The sequence below is a fragment of the Phyllostomus discolor genome, chromosome Y (assembly GCF_004126475.2).
Source record: "Phyllostomus discolor isolate MPI-MPIP mPhyDis1 chromosome Y, mPhyDis1.pri.v3, whole genome shotgun sequence".
NCBI classification, from domain to species: domain Eukaryota; kingdom Metazoa; phylum Chordata; class Mammalia; order Chiroptera; family Phyllostomidae; genus Phyllostomus; species Phyllostomus discolor.
This window is the reverse complement of record NC_050199.1, coordinates 552,465-577,430: the sequence shown is the minus strand read 5'-3', so window position 1 is coordinate 577,430 and position 24,966 is coordinate 552,465. Positions and strand designations below refer to the sequence as shown.

The window sequence follows — 24,966 nt, the reverse complement described above, 5'->3', positions numbered from 1 at the left end:
TGCCTCGGTTTCCCCATCGGTATGCAGGGTCTTCCGAGGACAGCGCCAGGAGAAAACGCCTGCCCAAGGAGCGGAGGTGCCGGCCGAGGGCCCCGGGAAGCTTTGGCCTGAGCTTCCCGCATCCTGTCCAGGCCCTCGGGCCGGGAGGACAGGTGGCCTTGGCTGTGGAGGAAATGGGGAACAATGAGAGGCCCCCCCGGAGACCTTGACTCAGCCAGCGCTGGCTTCCGGGATCACACAGCCCAAGAGACGCAACCCAGGAGCATAGTAGACAGGGGTGACAGGTCCGCCCGCCCCCTCCTGACCCGGGTCATGCCTGAGGTGGAGTGACCGGCCGTGACCTCGCACCAGGAGTGTGGGCAGCCAGCACCAGGGACCCGAGGCGTGAGGTCACCCAGACAAAGGGGCGGAAGCGGGACAACGTGCCAAACCAGGGGCCAGGAGTTCACGGGGGCGGGGGTGGGGGGGACGGGCGCACCAAGACACCGAGGAGGGAAGCAGTTGTGGTTTTTTTAGGCTTTTTGTTGCAATTCGAGGCATTTTTTGAAATGGAGATGTAATCTCCCACGAGGCGCCGTGAAGCCGGGGGAGCGTGCGATGCAGGGACATCGGGTACACCGGCGATGTCCTGCAGCCGCCCCCTCTGTCTGCTTCCGGGAGATTTTAATCTCCCCACAAGGAGCCCCGCTGCCATCCCCCTCCCCCAGCCCCTGAAAACCACTGACCCCCCTCCGTCTCTGTTTCTCTGTGGATGGGTCTACTCTGGACATGTCATGCACAAGGAATCCATAGCAGGAGACCCTGTCTGTCCGGCATCTCTCACGGACGCTCCTGTGCCCAAGGTGCACACCCATGCTGCAGCCTGAGCCGGAGCCGCGCTCCTGTTCCTGGCTGCGTAATATTCCACAGCGTGCCTGGACTCAATTCTGTGTATGCATCCCTGGATGGATGGACACTCCGGTTGCTCCCCCATCTGTGGAGACTGTGAATGATGGATGCTACAGTCAGCTCACAGGTGCCTGGGTCAGTGTGGACATGTGTTTTTTTTTTCTCTTGGGCTCTACCTAGGAGCAGAATAGCTACTGTGTTGAAGGGAGGAATTGCTGGGTGGTTTTCATGGGTCGACTTACACACCGTGAAATGTCGAGGGAGGAGATGGATGAGTCTGGTCCTTGCTCAGAGCGTGCACGGAGGGTTCCCACACCCCCTGCAGCCTGGACTTCACCCCTGGCCTGCTCGGGCCTCATCTAAGTCCAGCTGGCTTGCAGCCCAGATCCCACACTTTGACTGAAGGGATGAACAAAGCTACTGAGAACGTTCTCCTGTGAGGGGCCACACTGAGACGGTTGATCAACCCCTTTTTCACCTGCAAACAGTCTTTGGGGTTATCAACACCCCCGTTTGGGGTTAAAAGTCACCCCCCAAACGTATGTCCACCCAGAACCCCAGAAGGAGATCGTATTTGGAAACGGGGTCTTTGCAGAGTGGAGGATCTGAGACGAGGTGGTCCTGGGTCAGGGTGGCCCTGTGTCCACTGTCCTTAGACGGGACAGAAGAGGAGACGCAGACCCAGAGGAGAAGCCACAGGAGTAGACACAGAGGCACAGATTGAAAAGTCTGGGGAAAAGATCAGATTACACAGGCAGCTAAAAAGATGATAGATAGATAGATAGTGATACATGGATACAAGAAAGGAAAACTTCAGCGTTTTTGCCCCAAAAGCTTCTCCCTCGATCATCTCGTGTCCACGCCCAGCTTCTCATCCTATTGAAGAAGGACCTCAAGGGACCGATGGCCCTTCCTCCCTAAGGAACCCGCCCCACCAACTCCTTGACCCTGGGTTTGCAGAGGTCACAACGGTGAGAGCGTAAACTTCCATGGCTTCAAGCCGCCAGCTGGTGGTGATCCGCTCAGGTGGCCGCCAGGAGCAAACAGAATCCCCCTCTTTCTACGTGGGAATGGGGCTCCCCACGGGGAGGGTCTTGTCTGAGGCCCCCCAGCCCCTGGGGGGTTTGGATGCTGGTCTTGACACCCCGGGAGCCCAGGCTGGCCACCCCCGGGGTCCCCCGGCATCTCCACACGTGCCACAGGGCAGGTGACCCACCCCACATGGAAAATACAGGCAAAGGGGCTTGTTTTGGGGGTGTTCCAATCACCCCCTCCCCTGGAGGCACCGCCTGCTATCTCCCTCCCCTGCAAGGGGGGACCCTGCCCTCCTCCCGAACCAACTCCAAGGTCAGCATTGGAGCTCTTTTTTTTTTTTTAGATGGGTGCTACTTTTTAAAAAAAATTAATTTATTTATTTTTAGACAGAGGGAAGGGAGGGAGAAAGAGAGGAAGAGAAACATCCACGTGTGGTCGCCTCTCACAGGGCCCCCACTGGGGGCCGTGGCCTGCAACCCAGGCCTGTGTTCTGACTAGGAATCGAACCTGCGACCCTTTGGTTCTCAGCCCACGCTCCATCCACTGAGCCACAGCAGCCAGGGTAGCACTGGAGTTCTTAGGACTGCTGACCGCTGGCGCGAGGCTAGCAGCAGGCTGGGTGCGGTGGACAGGTCACGTGGTGGCTTGTCGGGGTGACAAATGGTGCAGGGGAGGGAGGACATCGACGGGGAGACCTTGGGGGCCAAGGGGCCCTTTTCCACTCCTCTGTCCATCACCTGTCCACCTGTGTGTGCATGTGTGCATCCATCACACTTCTAACTCTATCTGTCATCTCTCTCTCTCTCTCTCTCTATCTGTTTTCTGTCCTCTCTGTATCTATGTACCTGTCTATTGATCTGTTTTCTGTCCTCTATGTATCTATCTATGTCTGTATCTATTGATCTGTTTTCTGTCCTCTATGTATCTATGTACCTGTCTATTGATCTGTTTTCTGTCCTCTATGTATCTATCTATGTCTGTATCTATTGATCTGTTTTCTGTCCTCTATGTATCTATGTATCTGTCTATTGATCTGTTTTCTATCCTCTATCTATCTCTCTCTCTATCTATTGATCTGTTTTCTGTCCTCTATGTATCTATGTATCTATCTATTGATCTGTTTTCTATCCTCTATGTATCTATGTATCTATTGATCTGTTTTCTGTCCTCTATGTATCTATGTATCTGTCTATTGATCTGTTTTCTACCTTCTGTCTGTGTATCGATCTATGTATCTATCGATCCATTTTCTATCCTCTATCTGTGTATCTATCTTATCCATCCCCCTGTGTACCTGTGTGCCTGCACATTCACCCACCATCCACCCGACCAGATCTATTACCTGTCTGTTTACGTGTCTATGAAATCCTGTCCCCTATCAACCACCTGTCCATGTATCATGTGTTTATATTTCTATCTGTGTGCCTATGTATCTACCTTTCTCTTTGTATCTCTCTCCCTCTTTCTTCTTCTTCTTCTTCTTCTTCTTCTTCTTCTCTCTATCTCTCCCCCCCTTTCTCTGCTTTTCTCCCTCTGCCTCTGTCTTGGTTCCCCTCTGTCTGTTTTTCTCTCTCCCCTTCTCTTTCCCCCACACACGCACACACCCACAGCCCAATCTGCTAAGCAAATCCGTCCGATGTATGAGCGCTGCTGACGCTGTGTTTCGGTCCAGGGACCCAGGGCCCAACCTTGCACCTCCCAGAACGTGGCCCGTGAAACCCCCCGCCCCCCGTTGCCCGGGAGGCCCCCGCCCCCACGGCGGCGGCTGCTGCTGCTGCTGCTGCGGTCGGCTTTGCCCCTTGCAGCGTGCCCCCCTCCCGTTGATTCATGCCTCCAGATGCCGCGTGGCTTCCTGCCCCGCGGAGGCTGGTGTTGCAGCTGCTGGTGCCGGGAGGCCAGCCGCGCGGGGCCTGGCGCACGGGCAGCAGCCACTGAGCTGCAGACGCAGACCGGGGCTCCTGGCGTTTGGCAGCCTGTGGGCTCTGCTCACGTGGCGAGACGGAGTGGGGGGCCCTCCAGCTGGGCCCTGCGGCGGACACACAGCCCACAGGCAGGCGGGAAGCCGGAGCAGGGGGCTTGGACCTCGGCGAGGCCCACAGACGAAACCCGAGGTGCCCGGAGACGGACAAGAACATGCAAACGAGACGCGCCCGTCCGCGCGGGCGCTGGGCTTGCGCAATCCAGAGGAAAACACGCGCGAGGAGACAGGCTCTGGGCGCCCGCGCTCGCTCCGTGCGGAGGAGTTGTCTCGGCCTTTGATCCGAGGGTCCCGGCGAGCGCACAGATGCGCCCCGCCCCCGGTGCCCTTCCCGCCCCCCGCCCCCCGCCCCCACCAGCCGTGCTCTCGCTCACCACCTGCCCCATCCGCGGCATGCGGCACTGTCGTCACTTTCGGATCGGTGGGAGGACACCGTGTTCACTCGGGGACCAGACAGACAGGCGGCGGCTCGAGGCGTCTGGCGTCTGCAGAGGGGGCCAGCGCTGGGGGCGGGGGCCGCGCCGGGGTCTGGAGAGCTCCGGGGGACGCCCGTGCGGCGCGAGACCTCACACCCTGTGCAGCAAAGAGTGACAAGTGTCCTTGTGTGTCCCCCCCCACACACACCACACCCCCCCAGCATTCAGGGGTCTTGGGGTCCCAGAGCTCAGCCGTTCTCGGACACGTGGGTGGTATCTCCTCGCGGCGAATTAGCCGTTTCCCCGATGACAGGGAGCACCTTTTATGGGCTCCCGGCCATCTGCGTGTCTTCTTCCGCGCGGGGTCTGTGGCCCGTGTGTCCTACTGGCCTTCCTTCCCCGCCGTGTGGGACGACGTGTGTGCGTATCGTGGACCCCGTCTCTCGGAAACACGTTCTCCCAGGCTCCGGCTCGCGCCTTCTCCGTCTCCCGACGGCGCCACGCCCAGGAGAGGCTGTGCGCGTTGCGGACACTCCGAGCGTCTCGTCCTTCGCGCGCGCGCACCGGGGGCCTTTGGCGTCGAATGTGACGAGTCACCACTCTGCGGGGGGGCGCTCTGGAGTCAGCCCCTCCCGTGCCATCTTGCGTGGGGGCACTGTGGAGTTTTCCATGGGACGTGTAGGTCTGCCACCTGTCTTGGGTTAGTTTTATGAAGCCGGACAGTCTGGGTGTGGATTTTTTTTTTTTTTTTTTGGCGTGTGGCTTGGCACCCTATGTCCAAGACAATATCTTTGCTCCATGGTATCCCTGTGTCTCTTCTTTGCCCAAGATCAGCTGCCCATTTTCACGGGCTGGGATCTGGACTCCCCGTCCTGTGCTGTGGACCTGTCTGGTTTCCGTTTTTGTTTTTTTTTTTTTCAGCAATATCGCTCTGTGTCAGTGACTGTGGCTCTCACCGGTCTCCTAGCTTTGTCCTCAGCTGCCCTGGGCCTGGCCGTCCCCTGGCCCTCCCCTGAGGATGTGTGTATTGGCTTTACAGAGAGAGAGAGGGAGAGAAACACCATGTGTCTACGTGGATCGGTGGCCTCCTGGGCGTGCCCTGAGCGGTACCAGACCCACACAGCCTTGGGGTGCAGGGGTGCAGCCCCCACCAGCCAACCCGCCTGCCCAGCCTGCCTCTTGTGCTCCCATGAAGTCTGCCACTGCCTGGTGGAGAGCCACGTGTTGGGATGGGTGCTGTCCACTCTGTATGTCACCCGAGAGACTCCAGCTTTGGGCCAGGCTGTGCAGTCCCTCCCGGCGTTCGCCATGCAGGCGCTGGGCCTGTGATCGGGCGGAGGCGGGGGCCAGCCCTGTGTGGGAAGGAGCAGCAAGGGCGGTGCAGCCGGGGCAGGAGCCAGAGGGGGAGGGCTGGAGAGTAGGAGCCACGGGGGCCCTCGGGAAAGAGGGTGGGGGGGCCTTTCATAGTCACGGGGCGAGAAATGGGTTCCTAAGCGAGGTGTAACGTGCACGAGGCTGGGTCAGGACCGGGTGACGCTGGACGGCAGAACCCTCCCCAGGTGCTGGCCACTGAGACAGGTAGGTAGAGAGAGACAGATGGTGGATGGATTGATCAGAGAATCGATAGATAGATGCACAGAGAGAGAGGTGATTGATAGATAGACCGTGGATAGATGATACATGGATGGGTGGATAGATGAGAGATTGACAGATGGATGATGCATTGACATATTGATCACTGGATGGATGGATGGATAGATAGATAGATAGATAATTGATAGATAGATGGTGGATAGAAGATGGATAAATGGGTGGATAATAGATACATAGATGGATGGGTGGATACATGATGGATGAATAGATAGATAGACAGATAGATAGGTAGATAGACAGACAGTTGATGAATGGTTGGTTAGATGATAGATTGATAGATGATGCATTGATATCTGGGTCAGTGGATGGATGGATGGATGGATACACAGATAGAGAGATGATTGATAGATAGACCATGGATAGATGATAATGGACAGGTGGATAGATGAGAGATTGACAGATACATGATGCATTGACATATTGATCACTGGATGGATGGATGGATAGATAGATACATAGATAGATGATTGATAGATGGTGGATAGATAATGGGTGAATGGGTGGATAATAGACAGATACATGGATGGGTGGGTGGATAGATGGGCAGACAGACAGATGAGAGAGAAAGACAGAGACTCTCACACAAGGTCAGCACGTCCCAGCCTCACACCCTGGCCGGGGGCCTGGAGGGCTCTCCGATGGGGGGCATCCTGGGCCCTGCAGGGAGTCGAGCAGCCCCCCCCCCGGCCCCACCCACCAGATGCCAGGAGCACCCCCTCCCGCAGTCGGGACGAACTCAGCGGTCCCCAGATGCCGTTCAGTGTCCACTGGTGGCGAAGGCAGAGCGGCCTGGGTGAGCCTCCACGTGGTTCTCCGACATCACCGGGTCTCCCGAGCAGACCCACGGGGGGACGCTTCGGCCGCCCGGCCGCCCAGGGTCCCCATGACAACACACCGCACACCGGGTGACCACAAACCCCACACACCCACAGGGAGACCCTCCCACACTGCCTGGGGCCGGCTTTCGGCATCCTGGCCACAGAGAGCCCTCTCGTCCCCGCCCTGAATCCAGCCCCCTTCCCCCCAACCCACTCAGGAAACACAGGTGGCTATTGTGGAGGACACCCCACAGGGACCCCTAAAAGGACTCCTCAGTTGGATGCACGGCTGCTTTTGGGGGGGGGCAGAAAGGGGCCCCCTTTCCACCACCCACCTGAGTGATCCCCACCCCAAGCGAGACGGGAGGGGCCCCGCACTCAGCACCGCGTGCCTTCGGGTGGGCTGCCTTGGAGGTGCGTGCGAGAGACACAGGGTGACGTTCACAGGAGCCGAACGTCACACACGAGCTGTCCACCCAGGGACGGGTGGATGCACAGAGTAGGGGGCACACACATGCAGAGACACACACACACACACACACACACACACACACACACGGTGGAATAGTACGCAGCCAGGAACAGGAGCGAGGCTCTGGCTCAGGCGGCAGCGAGGACGGACCTAGAACACACGATGCCCAGTGAGAGACGCCAGATGCCCACAGTCCCGTGGTGCGGATCCCACGAGTGGGAGACCTCCAGAGCAGGCAAGCGCTCAGGGACAGAGGGAGGGGGGCGGGTCAGCGGGCTAGCGGTTCTCAGGGGCTGGGGGGCCGAGCTGGCGGGGGCTGCTCATGGGCCGGGTCTCCTTGCGGGGTGCTCCGCCTCCTCTACAAATCCAAGGGGTGTGGGGTACATGCTGTAAATGAGGCTGAGTCCCTGACACGTGCCTCTGAGCCACAGAAAAACGTCGGTGAGTGTGGCCTGACCCGGGGGCCGGGGGGAGGGGGGGTGGCCGCGGCGCGGAGGACCGCCTGCAGGGGCGGCTGCGACCCCTGCGGGCTGGCGTTCCCGCCAGGACCGCGTGCGTGCCCGCGGCGGCGGCGGCGGAAACCAGTGAACCGCGTCCCCTGGCGAGGGCCACACTGCGAGTATGTAAATCACACCTCCAGAGAGCCCTTCGCAAAGAGTACACAGACACCGTGGGCGGATGCGCAGCCAGTCCTGGACAGGTGACAGCCCCCGACCGGGACGTGCGTGGGGCACAGCATGTGCGCACACCCTCCCCGCCGGCCGCCAGTGAGCCCGGCGCGGCCGCCGGTCACCTGCCGGGGCAGCCCCGCGCCCCAGCGTCTGGCGAGAACCACCTCCGCGCGCCCGGCGCGCCCGGGGCCCGGCGGGCCACGCGAAGCAGCCGGTTTTGCTTAGTTCATAGAATTTCCCTCCTGACGCGGCCGGGGAGCCTCCTCCGGGCCCAGACCACAAGCGCTGTGCCGTGGCCGGCCAGGCGGTCTCTATATGAATCATCGCCGCCAGCCAGGCGTTGATCGGGCCGCCCCGCTGGGGGCCTGGACGCCAGGAAGCCAGCCTCAGGGCTGGGGGTGGGGGGGTGGGGGGAGGGGGCGGTCACACACTGGCCGGGGCGGACGACAGAGATACAGAAACTCCGTGAAGGCTTCGGGGCGTGGGCCTCGGAAGCCCCCGGTTTGCACAGGCCTCCCCTGGCTGGGCCGGGGCCGGGCCCGGGGCTTGTCCTAACACCTTCCCCCGTCGGTGGGACCCACACCGGGCGTCCTCAGAAGCTCCCAGCTCGCCGGGACCACCGGGGAGGCGAGGGCGGTCGCCGCCACGCCAGCCGCCATGGGAAGAACTTTCCCCAAATGCTTGCCGACCTCGGAAGCCCACGGCGCCCCCGAGCCACAGAGGGCACCGTGTCCGCGGCCCTGGGTGTGCCCCCCACCCCCGTCCTGTCCCAGACCTGCGCCATGCACGCGTCTCAAAAGCCCCCAGCAGCCTCCTCCCTCCCCGTGTCCCCGGCAATGGCCACCCTGTGTCTGCCCATGGCGGCAGCCAGGGCACCCTGAGACCCACACGTGCCGGTGGGTGCTGACTTCATGCTGAGTTCCCCAGCCGGCCCAGGTGGCCGGGGGGAGGGGGTGCCGTGGGGCGGCGGGGTGGGCCCCCAGGCCGCCGCCGGAGCCCGCCACCTGGGCCGGCGTGCACACGCAAAGCGAAACCCCGAGGGGGGCGGGGCGGCCGTGGTCTCACTGGGTTAGAGGAAGCTCCCGGCTGAGGCGGGCAGCCGCGCACACGGACAGGCGTGCACGCCGCGGGGACAGACACCTCGTCGTGGGGGCCGGCCGACCCGTGAGTAGAACCCATTCCCACGTCGCAGGTGGCGGCGGTGGGTGGGGTGGGGGGGCTCCCGGGCACACGCACCGAGTGTTTCCTGCTGACCCAGGGTCAGGAAGCACGCCCCTGCCTGCCACCACCCCGGGACACAAAGGCCAACGCCCTTGGGAGTAGCACCTGGGGGGGGGGGGCGGTGAGGGGGGAGTGTCTCAGCCCGCAGGGCGGCCTGGAAGCCTCTCACGTCCATAGTGGATGGGGTGAGCCAGGTGTGGCGGCCCAGGGCTGGTGTCGAGGTGGGGGGGCCCGATCTGGCTCACACAGCCACCTGCCAGAGAAAGGGCGGCAGGGGCCCGCCGTGGGACCTGGGGCACGAACCAGCGTGAGGACAGGCCCCCCTGTGCCCCGAGAGGCCTCTCTGCCGGCCTTAGCGCCCGGTGGCTCGAACACTCTCAAGGTGTCTGGGGTTCCCAAGCCCCCAGCTCGGGGGCACAGAGGGGTCCCCGGGAGGAATCACGGTGTCCCCCGAGGAGGGACACGGCAGCATTCCTGCAGAGCTCTCACGGCCACCACAGAGGCCCTGTGGCCCCAGGGACAGGGACGGTGGAGGACTTGGGGGTGCTTCTGTGCCCAGCGCAGGGCCCAGGGACTCGGCCCGAGGCCACCCGTGTCGTCAGGGGGCCTGAGGCCGCCCCGAGAGCAGCTGTGAGCCCTGCTGTCGGGAAAACGCTGAGGCACAGCGGGGCGGTGCAGGCTGCTGGCAAAGCCCCTTGCGGAGTTGCGAACCGCAGCCTCACGCCTTCCCGTCGGGGGACTTCGGCGTTCCCGCCTGTGAAACGGGAATGCAGCGCTGTTTTCCCACCGCCTGCCGTGCCGGCAGGGGCCACACGGCGGGTCCGGGGTGCCGGGCTGGGCTGGGGCAGCTGGGTGTCTGTCACGAAACACCGCAGACGGGGCGGCGTGAAGAAGGGGCGCTTGTCCGTCACGGGCCTGGGGCTGGACGGCCAAGGTCAAGGTGTCCGAGGGGCTGGGTGGTGGTGAGGACCATCCTTCCGGCTCACAGGTGGCCTACTGGGTATAGGTCCCCAGCTCCACGTCAAATGCGTCCTGAAGCTGTGCCCTGCAGCGTCCCACAGGGTCCCCACCCAGGTGACCGCCATGCGGGCGTCCTCTTGGAAAGAAAGAAAATGCACAGGCCTCCCTTTTATTTATTCATTTGTTGTTGTTTTTTTCTTACGTTGAATGGTAAGGCTGTTCCCCCCCCCTGCCCCGCCCCCAACCCACCTGCCCACCCTTCAAACAGAGAGAAATCAGACTCGACACCAGTGAGTGAGGAAGCAGGTGCCCCCGACTTTTGAAACCAAGGGAGAAGGGGGTATTTACGGAACCCACGACAAAGACCATGAGTCCGGGCCCCTCCCCGGGAGGGCACAAGGCGTCCAGAGACACAGCTCGGGTCCCCTCCTGCACGGGTGGCCCTGTCATGTTCCATGATGCCCTGGAGAGGAGGTGATGGGACACCCAGCCCAGCCTCAGGGGGTGTCGGGTCCTGAGGTTCTTTGCACATTTTGGGAGGCTGGCGGGGGGGGGGGGGGGATTCACAGCCAGGCCAGGCACACGAGGCTCATCCATCATACACAAAGTGTGTCCAAATCTCTCTCAACTTGAAGCTAGGATAACACAGTCCCTCCTGCTGTGGTCATTGGCTTCCCTGCCTTGGAGCACCCCCCGGGGGGACAGGAGAAGGAGAGGCCCAGGGATGGTGTCTCAGGGGCTCGCAACACGCCCCCACCCTTAATGAGCAGCCCCCAGTGGGCACTCTGAAAGGCAGGAGAAGGCAGGAAGCCAGGCACAGGGTGTTGGGAATAAGGCACCTCCCAGAACTGTGGTGCCAATCACACAGTGCCCCCACGTGACACCAGGCAAACGGCCAAACCGGCTCCCGGCGAAATCCCGGAGAAACGACGTTTCAGCTAGACACAGAGCCCCTTGCGGGAGGAGTCCCTTGGTGAACTTGTCACTGTGTACGTGGGGCAGGGCTGGCGTCCTCATGGCCCCAAGGTGACTGCCACTGCGCCGTGCCTTGCAGCACGCTCCCCCAGGGCTTCCGAGAAGAAAGGGATGTACCAGGCCGTGCCATGCCTGGGCGGCGGGCAGTTAGAGGAAAGTCCCTGGTAGACATGGTGGCATGCCTGCTCCCCCGGGAGAAGGAAGAGGAAGGGGAACAGGGGTGCCTCCCAGGCCCTGGGGGACCCTCTTCCATCAGAAGCAGGGTCCTCACGGAGCGGGCCCCCCGCTTCTGCCCCCCTCTCACTCTCTTGTGCCCTCTGCCTCGCAGACCGCCCCCGAGCCCTCGCCGGGGCGCCCGGCGCCATCATGGACATCAACATGACCCGCCCGGACAACACCACCATCCTGATGCTGAAGAACCCGGCCATCGCGGTGGCGCTGCCCGTGGTGTACTCGCTGGTGGCGCTGGTGAGCATCCCGGGCAACCTGTTCTCGCTGTGGGTGCTGTGCTGCCACATCGGGCCGCGGTCGCCCTCCATCATCTTCATGATCAACCTGAGCGTCACGGACCTCATGCTGGCGGCCGCCCTGCCCTTCCAGATCGCCTACCACTGCAACGGCCACCACTGGGTGTTCGGCCCGCGCCTGTGCACCGTCGTCACGCTGGTCTTCTACTCCAACATGTACTCGTCCATCCTCACCATGACCTGCATCAGCGTGGACCGCTTCCTGGGCGTGGTCTACCCGCTGGCCTCCGCGCCCTGGCGGCGCCGGCGCTACGCCGTGCTCACCTGCCTGGGCATGTGGGCGCTGCTGCTGGGCGCGCTGTCCCCGCTGGCGCGCACCGACCTCACCTACGCCGTGGAGGAGCTGGGCATCGTCACCTGCTTCGACGTCCTCAAGTCCACCATGCTGCCCAGCGTGGCCATGTGGGCCATCTTCCTCTTCACGCTGTTCATCGTCCTCTTCCTCGTGCCCTTCCTGGTCACCGTGGCGTGCTACACGGCCACCATCCTGAAGCTGCTGCGCACGCCCGACCCCCAGGGCCAGGCGCAGCGGCGGCGCGCCGTGGGGCTGGCGGCCGTGGTGCTGCTGGCCTTCGTCACCTGCTTCGCGCCCAACAACTTCGTGCTGCTGGCGCACATGGTGGGCCGCCTGTTCCTGGGCACCAGCTACTACCACGTCTACAAGCTCACGCTGTGCCTCAGCTGCCTCAACAACTGCCTGGACCCCTTCGTCTACTACTTCGCCTCCAAGGAGTTCCAGCTGCGCCTGCGCGGCTACCTGCGCTCCGGCCCGCCGCCGCCCTGCCCCGCCGACGCGCGCCGCGACAGCCTCTTCTCCGCCCGGACGCTGTCCACGGGCGCCGCCGACGGGCCCGACGCCGCCGCCCGGCCCTTCCTGCAGCGACAGGAGAGCGTGTTCTGAGCCGCGCAACCGGGGGTGGCGCGGCGGGGAGGCCCGCGTCTTGCTTCCTGGGGCTGCTGCCTCCATCGCGAAGGCACGGGCAACGCTGCCACCGAAGCCGGCGTGACTCCCGGCCTGTGGCGCCCCCGGGCGGAGCGGCGGGACGGACGGACAGCGCGCTTGGGTTTGAGGCGGAGACGCTGGCGGCGTGCGTGCCAGGCAGACCTGCTCCCTGCTCCCTGCTCCCGAGGACGGCGGCCCCGGGCTGTCCGCTCCTGAGCGCTCGGCCAGTCCCCGCCGGGTCCCCATCGGCCCCCCGAGGTCCTGCCGGGGCCGCCCGCCTGCTGCATCGTCTGGGCCTGCCGGGTCTCAGGCGCCCACGGGACACTCTGCTGCCCCAGCCTGAGGGCCCTGGACGTCGTCCACGTGTCCCTGCGGTCACTCAGGGTGCGCCAGGACGCGGCCAGACCCCCATGGAGAGGCGTCCCGTACGCCGCGCAAGCTCACCGCCCCGCGCAGCAGCGGACCGCGGGTCCTTCGGAGCGGCTGTGGGCTCCGACGCCCCCTACAGGCCTCACCAGGAAGGACAGGCGACCAGCTGGTGTGAGTCAGACCCCCACGGCGGAGGACCTCCTGGGGGACGTAAGCAAGGAGCTGAAGTGGCCATCGGAGGCTGTGGCGTGCACCCCGGAACACTTTGGGTGGACCCTCCCTTGAGGGTTCCCTCCGCCCTGCTGAGAGCCCTGAGCCACGGAGAGACCCCCAGGTCTGGGGTGCTTTGTCCACACCGTGCAGCCACGCTGACCCACGGCGTTTGGCGAGGATAAAGCGCCTGACCACACGAGCCCAGTGGCGCGGCGACGGCCGAGCCCCTCGGTGCCTGGCGGGGCCAGTGCAGCGTGCGACGTCCTGCACCGGGATCTGCCGGAACTGGCCCGGAGGCCTGAGCTGCTTAGGGAAGACGGGGGACCACCAGCTCTGAGGCACCCAGGGAGCCAAGACCGCAGGTCCCCTCGGAGCCGGGGATTTGCCTGAGCCAGCGGAATGCTGGTGCTTGTCACATCGCGGGAGATGCGTGTACCAGAGAGCGCAACAGCCCTGAGCCCGCAAGGCGAGGGCTGGGAGGGGCCATCGGGTGGCGAGCCTGGGGGGCCAAGTGGCTGACGGAGGTTCTGAGCCTCAATTCCTGTGCCCCCCGCTGCTTTGGAAGAAAACAGACACGACTGTACAGGGGTGAAGACTGTGCCCCCCCCCCAAATCCGTGTCCTGCCGGGACCTCAGAATGGGACCTACTTACTGGGTGAGGATGACCCTGCGTCCAATGACGGTGTCCTGAGAAGAGACAGAGGAGGAGACGCAGACCCGGAGGAGAAGCCACGTGGAGACGGAGGCAGAGACGGGAGGGACGTGGCCACCAGCCCAGGGACGCCTGGAGCCCCCGAAGCTGGAAGAGGCGGGAAGGACCCTCCCTGCAGCCTGTGGAGGGAGCATGGCCCTGGGACCCCTGGGTGATCCTCAGACACCTGGTCTGCAGGATGGGGAGGAGAGTGAATTCTTGGTGCTTCGTGCCCCAAGTCCGTGGTCATTTGTTCCGGCCACCCCAGCATAAGGACAGGCATTGAAGCCACGCCAGGATTCTGTGGCCGGGACTCCAGCACAGAGAAAGCGTTAACCTATGGAGGGGTGATGAGAGCCCACCAAGCCCTGTGCTGGCCCCCTGGGGGCCCTGCCTCCTGGGACCCAGCCCCTCGGAGGGGCAGGGCGGCCACTGTGGAGTCAGGTGAGGGCTGCACAGGGCCCGTTGGGGGCAGGGTCTTCGCATAGACGGCGGCTCGGAGGAGCGAGGGGGCCTGTCAGATTCTGGGTCCACCTGCCACCTGCTGGGTGTGAACTTTGGACCCTGATACCCACCCTGCAAGGGCGCCACACCCCCACCGGTGTCTGCGGCTAGCACCCAACCACAGTGCTGCCTTGGCCCTCTGCCCACCTGTGTCCTTTCCACGGAGGCTCGTGCAGGTGGACGGCTTGCCTGGGGGACCTGGGAGCCGGTCTCGGGGTCCCCTCCGCCCTGTGGTCCCCAAGCCCTGGGTGCACAGGGCCACCACAGACAGCATCTGCTGCATCTGGGACATCCCCTCATGACAGTGCCACCCCAGCCCATCGGCCCTGCAGGGTGACGACAGCCACCCTGGCAGCCTCTGTGGGACAGCCCGAGACGCACCTGGGATAGGGCTCCATTCAGCTGACGGACAGAGGCGACCCGGAGAAGGCTGGGACCCCCGTCCTCCACTGAGGGGGACTCTCCCGGACCCGAAACCCTGGCCAACCCGGCAAGTTGCCGGGCCACAAACCCTGGTCCCCAGGCTGAGTTCGGAGCACACCTGTGCAGGTCAGGTCAGAACGTCCACGGCATGGGCGTGGGTGTCACCCGTGGCTCACACGGAGCAGTGCAAGCAGGCCCAGCGTAGCCCTTCCTCCGCACGACAGCTGTTGTCACTTTGTCCTGCAGCCCCGTGGCCAGTGCCAGTGGCCGACGCCGCCCCCATTGGCGCTAAGCACGGCCTCCCAACGGCACTGAGGCCCCTGGCCACACACGGGGCGTCTCAGGAGTTCCGTGGAGGTGCTGCGGCTTCTGGTGGCAGGCACGCCGCCCGCCGGGGTCTGTCCTCCGACCTGAGATTTCAGGCGGCCTCGGTCCACGGTGCACGTGCCCACAACACGGTGCGTGTGTGCTTCTCCACAGATGCACTCCGACCGCCCACCTGCTCAGCCTCCGGGAAACCGAGAGGGCGGCCGTACGCCCACGTGAAACGGAAGCCGTGGCGGGTGCGTTTGCCTCCTGGGGGCAGAACCAGCCCTCGGAGAAGGAACAGCCCGATGACGTTCTGCATGGTTCCTGGGGCACGGGGTGAAGGCATCTCTGTCTGGGAAGCCTGAGCCCCCTACCTCACACGGGAACCCTCCACTCCCCCACCCCTGGCCAGCCCCCTGGGGCCTTCAGTGACAAGACCCTCCATCCATGTCACAATCAGTGGACAGCGGCAATCGGGGCGGACACACGGACGGAGCAGGCGGTGACATGAGGGACGGATGGCTGGGCGGCTGTGGCTCTGGCTTTGTTTAAAAACAAACAAACAAACAAACAAACAAACAACAAACGACCTCATCCCTTAGAAGTTCTGAGTGTTTGCAAGTGCTCCAGGGTGGGATGCTGGGAGGATCGATGTCTGTGTTAAAACAGGCAGCAGCGCTGGCCGGGAGACTCCTTGGGTTGGAGCGTGGGCCCGCACACTGGGAGGCCGTGGGGTCGATTCCCGGTCAGGGCACATGCGTGGGCTGCAGGTTCGATCCCCGGTCAGGGCGCCTACAGAGGCAACCAGTCGATGGGCCTCTGTCCCATTCATGCTTCTCTCTCTCTCTCTCCTCTCTTCCCCGATCTCTAACACCAGGAAGTGTGTCCTCAGGTGAGCATATTTTAAAACATTGAGAGCCAGTGCAAAGCACGTACACACACATGCACACACTGTTCATGCCTACAGGCATGCACGTACGCATGCATGTTTTATGTGCATGCCCGACACGCACGCATAGCCACGTGTTTTTGCATATGCACGTGTTTCGGGGACTTGGAAGAAAAAGAACAGAAATGCTCAGTCACGGAGAAGAGTTGCCTGTGGGAGAAGGGGATACGGTGTTTCGTCATGCGGTGCTGTCCAAAAAGCAAAAAAAAAAAAAAAAAGGAAAAATACCCGCGGTGTGTTGGAAACGGTCTCGGGCAGACTTTGCTGGACACAGAGTGACCGGCTTGGGGACGGCCGGGACCCTGTCCATTCAGAGCTGCTGGGTCTGGAAGAAGCAGAACCTTCTCCAGACTCCTGGTTTTATGTTTTTGCTTTGGCTGCTTTTATTTCCTTCTGCGTTTTTTTGTGTGGGGTTTTTTGGTTTTTTTTTTTTTGGATTGTGGTCAGACACACACAACAGCCCATGTGCCATCTTACGCACGGGGCGGGCCACAGCTCCGCGGCACGAGGTACCTCTGTGGCGTGGTGCCGCCGGACCCCCCATCCTCTCCGGAACTTCCTCCTCACCCCACACGGAAGCTCTGCCCGCATCACACACTGAGTGCCCACCGCCCGCCCCAGCCCTCCCCCGCCCCGGTTCCCGCCCTCTACACTCTGTCTCTGTGAACCCCATGTCTCCAGGGACCTCCCTACAGGGTTTGCGCTTTTGTGACCGGCTTACACACCACGGCGCTGTGGCATCCAGCTGTCATTATCGGGGTCGGGGAACCACATTTCCACCAGGGGAACCGCATTGCCATCCACCCTGCAGTGGTTTTCATACAAGAAGCTGCAGACGGCATCAACATCGCTGCACAGCTGGCCACCACTTGACCCCAGCCACCCCAAAGGATCCTGTCGGGCCCTGGCTGGCATAGCTCAGTGGATGGAGCGCGAGCTGCGAACCAAAGTGTCGCAGGTTTGATTCCCAGTCAGGGCACATGCCTGGGTTGCAGGCCACGGCCCCCAGCAACCTCACATGGATGTTTCTCTCCCTCTCTCTCTCTCTCTCTTTCCCTCTCCCTTCCCTTCTTAAAAAAAAAAAAAAAAAAAGATCCTGTTGGAATATTGCCAGCGATCGGCCGTGGCACGAAAACCTCTCCCTGCTCTCCCGCTGGGGCCCTGAACCTGTCTCCCATCCCACGTTCTGACTCACCCTGCGGACTGCACGGAGCCAGGCAGTCCGGGACGGGACGCGCCTCCTCCGGAAATGCCCCCACGGTTCTGCCTGAGCAGCACCTCGGGCCTGGTGCCGCCGGCAGACGTGCAAACCCCACGGCAAGCCTGGACCCCGACTTTTTCACGTTGTCTTTTCTAATCTGTCCTTGGACACCTCTGTGAGTGTCTGATGAAAAAAAAAAAAAAAAGCCTCTGATGTATTAGAGCACATCTGTTGTGGAAATAAACGGGAGTGAAGATTCAGGAGGGACTTTCTTACCGAAGGTGACGGGTATAAGGGACTCACGAATAAATCCCCTCCCCCGAGTGGGGAACAGTGGTAGGACCTGGTGAATGGGGTGCATGCAGCTTTTCACATGGACGGCCACTTTTATCCGCTAAAACGAGGTAGGCACCGGGGCCACTTTTCAGAGGAGCAATGGGAGGCATGGGAAGGTAGGAAGACCCCCCCCCCCTTACTGGGGTCCCAAAGTTACTGAGTGTCAGAGCCGGAAGTGGAACCTGACCCGACACCAGGCCTCGGGGAGCCCAGGCTGGATGTGTGGCCCCTGCATCTGCTCCCTCACCTCAGGCGCCCCTGCCCACCCCCGTTTCTCTCTCACCCACCCTGTGGGGCCGCTGGAGTGACCCGAAGGTCCCCCTGAACCACCCCAGTGGGGGGCGGTCCCCCTCAGCAATCCCGAGATCCCAGGGATCCGGGTCAGGCTAGTAGTACAATGGCAAGGCCTCGAACTGGACCCCCAATGCACTCTGGGAAGCTGGAGGTCCTTGGACACAGTGTGCAGACAGACACAGGTTGCCAGTTCGGACCAACGGGCCACAGGAATACAGGTGTGGGCGTGACGGGAAGAATGTGAGTTCAACAATATGTGACTCACTAGTTCACTCGACAATCTGCCCATACATCTAAATTGTCCCTCGATAAAACACCTATTTTTGTGATGAGATGATTATCTCCTGGGTAGAAATAGGCAACTTTGGGGTCCCCTATGATAGCGACTTGGAGGGAAGGGGCCCCGCTGATTGCCTTCCCAGTTTCTGCAGAAGTGACAAGGGGCTGGATCCTCAGAGCAGGTGGGTCCTTCCAAAACGGTTGTCGAGTTTGCCTTGGAGACGTCTCCTGCACTGTCCTGGTCCCGAGGAAAATGAGCAGAGGCCATCGGTGCCCATGGAGCAAGGAGAGGGGTGTCCTGTGCACAGGTCAGTTGACAAAGAGGGGCCCCTGGGCACCCTCCCTCTGGCAGCTTGAGGAACAGGGACTTACGGCTCAATCCGGACCTTTGCAGAGAGTCCTGGGCGACACCCAGAGATGATTCACACAGTCTGTAATGGGGCTGTACGTACCCTCGCATGACTGACACAATGAGAGTTATTATGACGTACTGCCCTGGCTGGTGTGGCTCGGTGGATTGAACACAAGCCTACAAACCAAAGGGTCGCAGGTTCAATTCCCAGTCAGGGCACATGCCTGGGTTGTGGGCCAGGTCCCCAGTAGGGGGCTCACAAAAGGGAAATACACATTGATGTTTCTCTCTCTCTCTTTCTTCCTCCCTTCCCCTCTTTCTAAAAATAAACAAAAATCTAAAGCAAAAAAGAAACATTAACAAGTAATATGAACTGAGTAGTGAATGATAATTAAATATTTTTTAAAGTAGACTTTTTAAAGATTTTATTTATTTATTTTTAGAGAGGGAAGGGAGGGAGAAGGAGAGAGAGAAACATCAATGTGTGGTTGCTGGGGGCCGTGGCCTACAACCCAGGTGTGTGCCCTGACTGGGAATCGAACCAGCGATGCTTTGGTTCGCAACCCGCGCTCAAGCCACTGAGCTACCCCAGCCAGGGCTGATAATTAAATATTAATGATTGAAGACACTGAGTGTTCACGACATATTTGATAATAATTTATTAGGATTATTTCTGACATTTGAGGGAGACACGAACCTCAGCCAATGGGGAGTGGACTGCCCCAGCACGTGGGCTGAGCCCAGTGCGGCCCAAGGGGAATCGGAGCCCGATTTTGAGCACCGGGCGGGTGGACGGCCACCCCTCCGAGGGGTCCCCCAGGAGGGGGTCCGTGTGGCGTCCTGGAGGTGGAGAACCTGCCTTAGAACAACACGGTCTGTCTGTGTTTGCATCCTGCACCTGTGTCCTCTGTGTATTACTAGTCTACCTATGCATCATGAATACCTACCGCGGTCCATCCTCCTCTCCGTGTCCCCATCACTTTTTATCCATGCACTTATCACCTATGTACACAGCGTGAATGCCTCTATAGCCCTCTCCCTTTCACTCACACACCCGTCTGTCTGTCTGTCTTCCCCCACGTGGCTCCCAACCGGCAGTGCCAGGGGCGACTCCCCACACGCGCTCCGCGATCACAGCTCGGAGGGCAGGTGCTGCCACCCAGTGGTCGGACCCAGGCTGCTCCGGCCCCGCTCACCACCCGCCCGGACCCTCCCCCGACGCTGACGTCACGGTGCGGACTTCCAGAAACCCGCCGTGGCCGGAGACGTTGTGTCCGTGCATCGGTCCGTCAGCCACCCTTTGGCGGCCTGGAGATAGGCTCCCTCCGGTCTGCGCGCGCCCCACGGCGCGCACGGGGATCCCCATCTCCGCGCCCCCGCTGCGCCTGCGCCGAGTGCGATCTCGGCGCCCCCATTGAAGGATGACAGAGGACCCCCGCACGGCGAGAACCTCCGCCCGGAGGGGGCGGGGCGAGCGTCGGGGGCGGGGCTCCGCTTGTGGCCTGTCTTGGGCGGAGCTTCCGAGGGGCGGGGCCTTGATCGGCCCTTGGCCGGGGAGGTCCCAGCGCTGGGATCGGGGGCGTGGCAGCGGGGCAGTGTGGGCGGGGCCTTCCAAACGTCCGTTAGGGGCGGAGCCGGCTCGGAGGCGCGGCCGCTCCGGCCGGGAAGCGGAGCTCAGTCCGGCGGAGCGTCACTGCGGGCGGGGCTGCGGCGGCTGTGCGCTCTCTCCGGGCCCGAGGACCTGGTGGCTGCTCCCTGCGCGCAGCGGCCCTGCCTCGCGGCCATGGTCCTGTACCCGGTGATGCGGAAGTTGCTGGACAAGCGCGTGGTGTTGGCCAGCGCCTCCCCGCGGCGCCAGGAGATCCTAAGCCACGCGGTGAGTGTCTGGGACGGACCGGGGTGGGGTTTCAGGGAGCGAGCGGCGAAGTTACTGATCGGGGAGCCGGCGAGCCTGGGGCCTCGGGGCCCTGGCCTGCGGACAGCAGGGGGCGCCAGGCGACCCGGGCCCGGTGATTGCGGGCTCCGCGGGCAGGGGGCGCCTGCAGACCAGGTGTGAAGTCCAGAGTCTTCAGGCCGAGATTTGGAGACCCCGGGCGGTGGGGCTTGGGGCTGCGGGATGCGGGCAGCTCCTAGTGACCGGGGTCCAGGTCTGTGGGCCGGGGGACCCGAGCACCTATGCGATCTGCGGTCAGGGTCTTCAGGCCAGGCTTCGTGGTCTGGCGACCTGTGTGGCCGGCTGAGGCGGCAGGGCAGGCCAGGTCAGGGTGCACAGCTGCCTCTGTCCTGGGGCTGCCCGAGGGGGGGGGGGGCCGAGGGGAAGGCCAGAGCCACGTAGGTGCTCTGTAGGGCTGCCAAGGAGAGGGGCCGCTGACCCTCTGTGGTCAGGGTGCACAGTGCGGACCCTGGGTGTCAGCTGTCCGATGACCACCCTCCCCCAGGGACTGTCCTGCCTGGTCAGCATTTCTGTCCTTTGCATATTTGCCTGCAGTATATTTCCAGTCGCTGGGCCCTGGGAGTGGGGGTGGAACACTGGCCTTGGGAATGTCCTGGGAGCTGTTCCACTCCCAGGGGTTCGATCCGTGTACCCAGCACCTTTGTCAATACTGTCCCCAGGCGTTTGAGTGACAGGGGTGCACACCACGCTTCCATCTAGGCCCCGAGATCCGGCTCGCCCAGAAGTGGCTATTGGGGAAAGGTCAGTGTCGGCCACAGGAGCTGAGAGGCCACACTGGCTGTAACCCAACCCGGTCTGTTGGGGATTCCTGCGACCCTCACCCCCTCACGGCCCCTCTTCTCCCATTGCAGGGGCTCAGGTTCACGGTGGTTCCTTCCAAGTTTAAAGAGAATCTCAGTAAAGCCTCCTTCCCCACCCCTTATGCATATGCCATGGAAACAGCCAAGCAGAAGGCCCTGGAGGTGGCCAGGAGGATGCACCAGGCAAGGACTCTGCTTCTGCCACCTGGGGATCTGGGCCACAGGGTGAGGTGGTGGGAGGTGGGGGTCAGGTTTTAGGGAGACATGTTGCATAAAAGCTGTCACAGTGTGCAGTCATGCAGCTTATTTATGGCTGAGGGTTGCAGTGTAACATACTCTTCCTCTCATTGTAGCATTTGTGTAGCACAGCTCGTCACAAAGAATTGACATAGCAGGTCTGTTGCATTGTTACTATATCACAGACTATGGTAATTAGTGTGAAGGTGTCATTTGCAGTAAAGAATCAATGTAGCTTACCTGTTACATTGTTACCTAATAATGGTTACTTGCTATGGTAGCTAATAGTATCATTTCTGTAATATAGATTGCGAATTACTTTGTTGCTATGTTATAGAGCATTGTAATTCTTACATCAGGTATCATTCATTGTAATGCATGTCCCACCCACGTTACCGTACAATACCTTCCTATAATGAACACAATGGTGCCTTCCACTGTGTAGCATTAATGCAGCTTATCACTACAGGTTATAACAATATCCTATGGCAGTTGGGATGCTACCTGCATTGAAGGTAATCCTGTGAGTAGTGGCATAAATGAGTGAGAACTCGAGAGACTGATATTCGGCAGGTGGAGGTGAAGTATGCAAGTGCACCCCAAGGACCCGGTGGGGTACACATTGTGGGGGAGTGTATGGGGGTCACATGTCTGCCCCCGCTCAGCACGAGGGGACACACAGGCCTTGCTCTCCCAAGTTAGCCCAGGCACCGGCAGTGAGGCCGTCTGCATGCACCGAACCACAGAAATGTGTCGTTTCTGAAGCCGAGTTCGGATTCTTGCAGAAAGACCTGCGGGCCCCCGACATCGTCATCGGAGCGGACACTATCGTGGTGAGTCCCACCCTGGACCTGCAGCGGGTGTGCATGTCCCAGGTGCCTCTCACCTCGAATTTGAAGAAGGAGTGTCATACTCGGACCGGGCGGTGCCAGGGTCCACCCTTGGCGGGGTCTCAGGGTCCCCGAAGGATGCACGGCTCAGGCGAAGCGAATGAAGCGAGACACCCGGTGGGGTGCCGGAGCACAGCCAGGCTTTTGGGGCCCGACTGACTCCCCGAGAACAATCAATCTTAATTTTTATAGGGAAGGTGATACAACATGCAATGCATAGTGTGATTATTAAAACAGAAACGGTTGCCACAGAAATAGTTTCTAAAAACACAGAAGATTTTACAGATCCATCGTGTTAAACAAAGAAATAACCAAAACGTACAGGAGGTCTCACAGATCAACCATATTAAACAAAGGTTATTTGACCAAGAGGGTCATCAATCAGATAGCCAACGAAGCTATCCGGGCACAAACTTTCAGGTGCCAGTTAGGCACCAGGTGTCTATTAAGATTCTGAGATTGGTCTAAATTAAAAGGGTGCAAGGGGTGATGTATAGGTTATATAGAAATTAGCTATTGTCCGTTGAGGTTAGATTTGTCTCAGTTAGGTAACTGGTTTTTTGCCTAGCTCTTTTGATTTATACATCTTGCGGGGGTGGGCCTGTTTTGTATTTGTTTCCATGTATTGAGATTATTATTTCCACCTAAAACTCCTTGCTTCTTTGCACTCCTGTCCAGGGTATGGGAGGGGTAGTGGCTGTAATAAATCTTAAGCTTTTGAGTGGTGACTCCTTAAGAAACGTTCCTAGCAACAGCTTCCTTCAGCGTTCTGGCAGCTGCTCTGCCCATAGTTGAATTCTGTCCTCAACTTCCCAGGTGGGGGAAGCAGGCAGCATTAGGGTTGCTAGGGGTCTCTATTCTGTGGTCAGCAAGCCATTTTGCACAGAATCAGGGGCATCGTGCAGATGTTTTGTTGGAACACACAGGCTTCTAAAAACCCCACCGCCTGTTGCTGGCAGGGACAGGCACGCAGGAGGAGACAGACAGGAGACCCGGCCACAGTCGCCTCTGCTGTGCAGACGCATCTCACCCGACCCGACTGTGTCAAGGGTCAGCTGTTGGTCAGTTCCCGACAGGGCGGCCCTCGCAGGCCTGGCTCGGGGGGTGGACATGGCCCTCTGTCTCCCCTGCAGGCGCTGGAGGGGCTGATCCTGGAGAAGCCCGTGGACAAGACAGACGCCTACAGCATGCTGTCCAGGTGGGGGCCGGCGGCCGGCCTCCCGGGCACCAGCGCACGTCAGCAAGGGTGTACCCGGCCCGTGGGGAGGGGCCTCAGTCCTCGTGGGTGACTGCCTGACCTCGCCGGTCAGCCTCCTGGGTCAGAGCAGAGGACAGACCCAGCCTCCTGGCACTTAAGCTGCATTACTTCCACGCACACACCACTGGAGCAGAAATCGCCATGACCGAGACCTTCACTCCGATCCCTAGGCATGCCGCTGGGCAGGGGACCTCCCTCGGACCTCCTCCCTGTTTCGGCTTTCCCACGGCCCAGCGGGTCTGAGCTGGAAACCTGCGGGCCGGGACAGTGGGGGAGCAGGGCAGCAAGCGCACGGGAAGTGAGGGCCAGTCCCCGGGTGCAGGGTCACCCCGCTACTGGGGGCCTGGGTCACGCGCGTCTCCCTCGCCCACGGGCGCGGCTTCTGTTGCAGGCTGAGTGGGAAAGAGCACAGCGTGTTCACGGGCGTGGCCATCGTCCAGTGCTCCAGCCAAGGTATCGGGGCAGCTCCGCCTTCGTCCCAAGGTCACAGAGGGTCCCAGGGGCTCTGGGGGACCGGGTCCCAGGGGCAGCTCAAGTGCCCTCCCACAGCATCCCTACCTTCTGCCCTGGGAATCGGGGTGTCGTGGGATTCTGGGGCTGCCACGAGCACCCCTGGAGTGCCGTGTGGGTGGCCGCAGCGGGGCCCCGTCGGGGACGTGGAGGTGACGTGTCCCCGGGCCGACTCTGTCCGTGCAGGCGGCGGGCTGGACCTGGACGTCTCGGAGTTCTACGAGGAGACGCGGGTGCGGTTCTCGCAGCTGTCGGAGGAGCTGCTGTGGGAGTACATCCACAGCGGGGAGCCCTTGTGAGTGTCGCCCCGGCCCGCCCGCCCTGGGGCGCCGAGGCGGGGGGGGGGTGGGGGGGGGCGGGTGACAGGGCCGCCGTCGGCACGTCCACCCTGTGGCTCAGGTGCTGCACAGACACTCCAGACAGACCTGCTTCCTTCCGCTGGGGACACGGGCCAGAGGGCCATCGTCCCGGGGACACCGCGGCCTGCGGCTCAGGCCGGGAGCGGTCCTCGGGCCCCAAACACAGGGGTCCAGCCCTGTCATGGACGCAAGTCTGCGGACAGGAGTGGGAGGGCCAGGGCACCCCAGTCCCGGGTTCTCTGTCAGGGTGGAGCAAGGGGACCCAGCACCCCTGTGCCCCCAGAAAGGGGCTGACCCGGGCACCTGGGAGACCTGGGCTGGGGACCCCCTAAGGCAGGGCCCGAGTGTCCTGCGAGGGTCAGGAGCCCAGCAGCAGCAGAGCACAGCCACACCGGGGTCTTTCCTGCACCCCCAGACGTGGCTATACCCCAGGGCGGTTGGGGCGGCGGCGTCACCGTGGGGACACCAGCTCCACCGAGTC

The 24,966-nt window shown here is 61.6% G+C and overlaps 2 protein-coding genes across 2 annotated transcripts in view; both read left to right on the top strand.

Annotated features, from left to right (window-relative positions):
- Positions 1–11,390: 11,390 nt before the first annotated feature.
- P2RY8 (P2Y receptor family member 8) lies at positions 11,391–12,593 on the top strand. Its single transcript, XM_028503747.2, has one exon. The coding sequence runs from the start codon at positions 11,454–11,456 to the stop codon at positions 12,513–12,515; it is 1,062 nt and encodes a 353-aa protein (XP_028359548.1). The 5' UTR covers positions 11,391–11,453; the 3' UTR covers positions 12,516–12,593.
- A 7,598-nt stretch (positions 12,594–20,191) lies between these two features.
- Positions 20,192–24,966, top strand: part of LOC114489873 (probable bifunctional dTTP/UTP pyrophosphatase/methyltransferase protein) — a 26,585-nt gene continuing 21,810 nt past the window's right edge. Inside the window, exons 1-6 of the mRNA XM_028503715.2 lie at positions 20,192–20,353; positions 21,283–21,414; positions 22,254–22,301; positions 23,492–23,556; positions 24,008–24,069; positions 24,313–24,421. Coding sequence (XP_028359516.1) covers positions 20,261–20,353; positions 21,283–21,414; positions 22,254–22,301; positions 23,492–23,556; positions 24,008–24,069; positions 24,313–24,421 — 509 coding nt within the window. The 5' untranslated portion in view covers positions 20,192–20,260. The remainder of the gene's footprint in view (positions 20,354–21,282; positions 21,415–22,253; positions 22,302–23,491; positions 23,557–24,007; positions 24,070–24,312; positions 24,422–24,966) is intronic.